Below are 4220 nucleotides of genomic sequence, written 5' to 3'. Positions count from 1 at the left end.
ATATCACCCCGATATCGCCGCCCCGCTAATATCACCCCGATATCGCCACCCCAATATCGCCGCCCCGCTAATATCACCCCGACATCGCCCACCTGCAGCGCGCCGATGGCGGCGCTCTGGAAGCGCAGGTCGGTCTTGAAGTCCTGCGCGATCTCGCGCACCAGGCGCTGGAAGGGCAGCTTGCGGATCAGCAGCTCCGTCGACTTCTGGTACCGCCGGATCTCCCGCAGCGCCACCGTGCCCGGCCTGCAAGAGCTCCCGTTTACACGGGGAAACCGGAGCCACACCGGAGTCACACCAGATTCCCACCGGACTCACAACGGATCCATACCAGATCCAAACCGGATCCATACTGGATTCACAGAGCCACACCGGAATCACACCAGACTCACAATGGATCCATACCAGATTCACACCAGACTCACACCAGATTCACACCAGATTCACAGAGCCACACTAGATTCACACCAGACTCACAATGGATCCATACCAGATTCACACCGGAGTCACACTGGAATCACACCAGATTTGCACCGGATTCGCACCAGAGTCACACCAGATCCGCACCGGACTCAAAACGGATTCATATTGGATTCACACCAGAGCCACACCAGAGTCACAGCAGATTCACAGCAGATTCACAGCGGATCCATACCGGATTCACACTGGATTCACACCAGAGTCACACCAGACTCACAACGGATTCACACCAGAATCACACCGGATTCGCACCAGAGTCACACCAGAATCACACCGGACTCAAAACGGATTCATACCGGATTTACACTGGATTCTCACCAGATTGGCTTTGGAGTCACAGTGGATTCACACCAGAGTCACACCAGATTTGCACCGGATTCGCACTGCAGTCACACCAGAATCACACCGGACTCATACTGGATTCACACCGGATCACACCAGATTCGCACTGCAGTCACACCAGAATCACACCAGACTCATACTGGATTCGCACCGGATTCACACCGGAGTCACGCCAGATTTGCACTGCCGCCACACCGGAATCACACCAGATTTGCACCAGAGTCACATCAGATTCACACCAGATTCGCACTGCAGCCACACCAGAATCACACCAGATTTACACCAGTCACACCGGATTCACTCCCTTTCTGCCCCACACCCGCTCCCCTTCACCGTGGCTCACAGAACCATGCCTTTATTGGGATATAAGCCATCCGAACAGACCGAATTTTGGTTAAAACACTAAAAATGCATCACATCACTGACGGGGACCGATGCCGCCAACGCTCCCAGATACAAAACCACCAAAACTGGGAGATCTTTCCTCTTTTTTAGTGCTTTTCCTTCCACGCGAGGCCCAAAACTCCTGAGCACGACACGCGCCGGAGGCGGCAGCGGGCTCCTGGGGGTGGATCTTGTGGTGTTTTTGTGGTGTTTTGTGTGTTTTTTTGGGGGGTTACCTATAGCGGTGAGGCTTCTTCACGCCCCCCGTGGACGGCGCGCTCTTCCGGGCCGCCTTGGTGGCCAGCTGCTTGCGTGGCGCCTTGCCGCCCGTGGACTTGCGGGCCGTCTGCTTGGTGCGGGCCATGCCGGGAGCTCTCTAGGGGCTGCTGAGGAGGAAAAGGAACCGGTGGGCCCCGAGGAACGGGCCCCGAGGCCCCGGGAACGGCCCCGCCGCCGTGAAGGCCCCGCCGCCATGTCTACCCCGGCCTCCCCGCCAGCTCGGCGCTCGGACTACAACCCCCAGAAGCCCCCGCGCCGCGGCTGCGCCCCGATTGGCCGCGCGGAGTCACGTGTCCCTTAACCAGCCCCTTCCTGATTGGCCGCGGCCGCGAGGCCAATCGGTTCGCAAACCGCCCACAGCGCGGCCCCACCGCCCAATCTCCCCTCTGACTGACGCGCCTCGCAGCCAATCCCCTCGCGGCTCGCCGCGGGGCTCCGCGGCCAATCAGCTTGGCCGCCCCCCGCAGCCAATCAGCGGGCGGCGACACACGGAAGGCGGGACTTGGGGGCAGCGTCTCCTCAGGCGACCTCGGCGCCGAGCCGCCCCCCCCCCCCCCGGCCGCCGCCGCCGCCCCCCCCCCCCCCCGCGCCGCGGCCACCGGGGACCGGCGCCGGCGCCGCTTCTCCGCCGCCTTTACCTACGTGCGTGGCTGGCGGCGGCCGCTGGAGCCGTTGGGAGTCCCGCGGCGGCGCTGGGGCTGCGCTCGCTCCCTTCCCGCCTTTCCCGCCAGCCCTGACAGAAAATGGCGGGCTCCCGGCGGGGCTCCTTACCCGGCATGCACCGCGCCGGGGGGGGGGGTGGAGGGGGGAGGGAGGTCGGCTGAGGTGATGGCGGCCCGGCGCCATCTTGTGACCCGCCGAGGGGCTGCCCCGGGGCTGCTCCGAGCCTTCCCGGAGGCTCTGCCCGGTGTCAGAACCGGCGTGAAACGGCCTCAGGGCTCGGTGGAAACCCCGGGGCAGGTCCACGGAGGCTTTGTGGCGGTCAGTGTCCCTGACGGGAGCTGCCCCGAGGCATGGCGGTGCCCCAGTCACGTCGCCCCGGCTGGCGCCGCCGCCTCCTCTCTCCCCACCCAAGGGGATTACGTGCGCCGTGCTGGTGGCTCCCACACCCACTTCTCCCACGCCAAATTTTCCCAAACACGTTGAAACCACACCGCTTTTTCAGTGCCCTGCGGCCAGCCACGTCACCCCCCCCCACGTCACCTCCGCAGCGAGGGCTGGCCCGAGGGAGCTCCAGGGCCCTCCGTCCCCCAACCCCACCCTGAAACTGCTCTTTTTCCGTACGTATTAACATTTTGTTTTTCCGTACACGTTTTCCCTCACGTTTTAACACCACCAGCCCCGCTCCCCGTCACTACCTCGGCGCACTGAGCCGCAGGGGCTCGCAGCGACGGCGGCTAACGCAGGGCGGCCTTCATCCTGCTTTTAATTTTCCCTGCCCCGTTCTGCAGGGACAAACCCAGCACCAGAGCTTCTCCTCCACAGATAACAAACTCCAAGCTCTGCCACGGGGGAAAGCAGGAGGACGAGACGCCGACACGTAAATCTGCGCCTGCCTCCTCGCTGTTGTCACCAGAGGGCACGCGTCCACCGCGGAGAAGCCTGTAACGCACAGAGGTTTCCCAATTTTCATGTTTTTTTTTTAAGGTATAAACACAAAAGGAGGGGAAAGGTTCGCTAACGAGGCTTGGACTGAGCCCTGCTGCAGGAGATGCCAGCTGCAGAAGCCCGTCGAGCGACGAAGATCACGACGCAGATCCCCGTTCCCAAAGCGGTGACAAATCCCCCCCCCCAGCTTCCAGGCTCCGCCGCTGCGGTTCCGCTGCCTGGAGAGACGCCAAACCCCAGCGACCGCAAAACCCAGCTCAAAGTTTCCACGCTTTTTTTATTGAGAAACGTCCCCAAACGGCGACACGCTCACAGAAGGCAACCGAGACGGCACGGCAGAAGCTCTCCGCCGAGCTGCTGCTGGGCGGAGGGGGGGAAAAAAAAAGTTAAATTAGTGTTATTTCGGGCAAGCCCTGAGAATTGCGCGACTCATACCTCATACTGCGCTGCCCAGTGAATCATTCTTGAACATCGACCCTTATTTCCTTACTTTTCAACCCAGCAGAAGCTTTCTGTGCGCGTTAGCGGCGCGTGCCAAGGCGGAATCGCTCGCCCCAGCGCGCTGGAGCTGAGAGCGACCGCCTCGACGGCGAGCGGATGGCGTGGAGGAAAACACCAAACCAAAAAATAATTCATAATTAAAAAAAAATACACAAAACAGCTTGGGGTGCGAAGCTCGACGGCCGTCCGCCTCCCTCCGGCCGGCATCCTGCGCGCGGGGTCTGGAAACCGCCCGGTGTCCGCGGACGTTTCGGCGGCTCCCGTCATGGAGCGCTCGGCCGACCCGAGCGAGGCGGACGCTCGTGGTGCTGCGGTGGGCGGCGGGGTCAGCTTCGATGCCGGCCCCGTGCCGAAATTAGCTTCGCTAATTACCTGCGCTAATTACCTTCGCTAGGCGGGTGAAGGCGGTGGTGGGGCGTCCGCCGACGGCTACGACAGGGAGGCCTTGATGGCGGCTACGATCTTCTGCAGCTTGGCATCGCTATCCACAAAGCCGTCGCCGTTCTGGAGGGGGGAGATGGTGGGAGGGTGCCCCGAGGGGGAACAGTGGGGTTTGGGGGGGCCCCGAGGGGAAACGGTGGGGTTTGGGGGGGCCCTGAGGGGAAACGGTGGGGTTTGGGGGTGCC

General features: G+C 62.3%; 1 protein-coding gene and 2 long non-coding RNA genes across 4 annotated transcripts; 1 reads left to right on the top strand and 2 right to left on the bottom strand.

The window, feature by feature from the left end:
- Positions 1-5: 5 nt before the first annotated feature.
- Positions 6-2264, bottom strand: LOC118159305 (histone H3.3A-like; the record flags this gene model as incomplete). The annotated part of the gene is made up of 3 exons (XM_035313908.1): positions 2124-2264; positions 1443-1592; positions 6-246 (listed from the first exon to the last, which is right to left on the bottom strand). Coding segments are annotated over exons 2-3 (369 nt in total), but the record flags the coding sequence as incomplete, so codon positions are not given.
- Positions 2265-2586: 322 nt separating this feature from the next.
- On the bottom strand, positions 2587-4144 carry LOC118159301. Of its 2 annotated transcripts, XR_004747067.1 has the most exons (3): positions 3980-4144; positions 3708-3902; positions 2587-2597 (listed from the first exon to the last, which is right to left on the bottom strand). It is a non-coding gene; the product is annotated as an uncharacterized LOC118159301 (long non-coding RNA). The 2 variants fall into 2 exon arrangements; XR_004747066.1 differs by lacking the exon at positions 2587-2597 and having other exon boundaries at positions 3351-3902.
- On the top strand, positions 2606-3466 carry LOC118159304. The gene is made up of 2 exons (XR_004747068.1): positions 2606-2765; positions 3133-3466. It is a non-coding gene; the product is annotated as an uncharacterized LOC118159304 (long non-coding RNA).
- Positions 4145-4220: the final 76 nt, after the last annotated feature.

Source organism: Oxyura jamaicensis, unplaced genomic scaffold (assembly GCF_011077185.1).
Source record: "Oxyura jamaicensis isolate SHBP4307 breed ruddy duck unplaced genomic scaffold, BPBGC_Ojam_1.0 oxyUn_random_OJ69522, whole genome shotgun sequence".
NCBI lineage: Eukaryota > Metazoa > Chordata > Aves > Anseriformes > Anatidae > Oxyura > Oxyura jamaicensis.
This window is presented reverse-complemented; position numbering and strand designations above follow the sequence as displayed.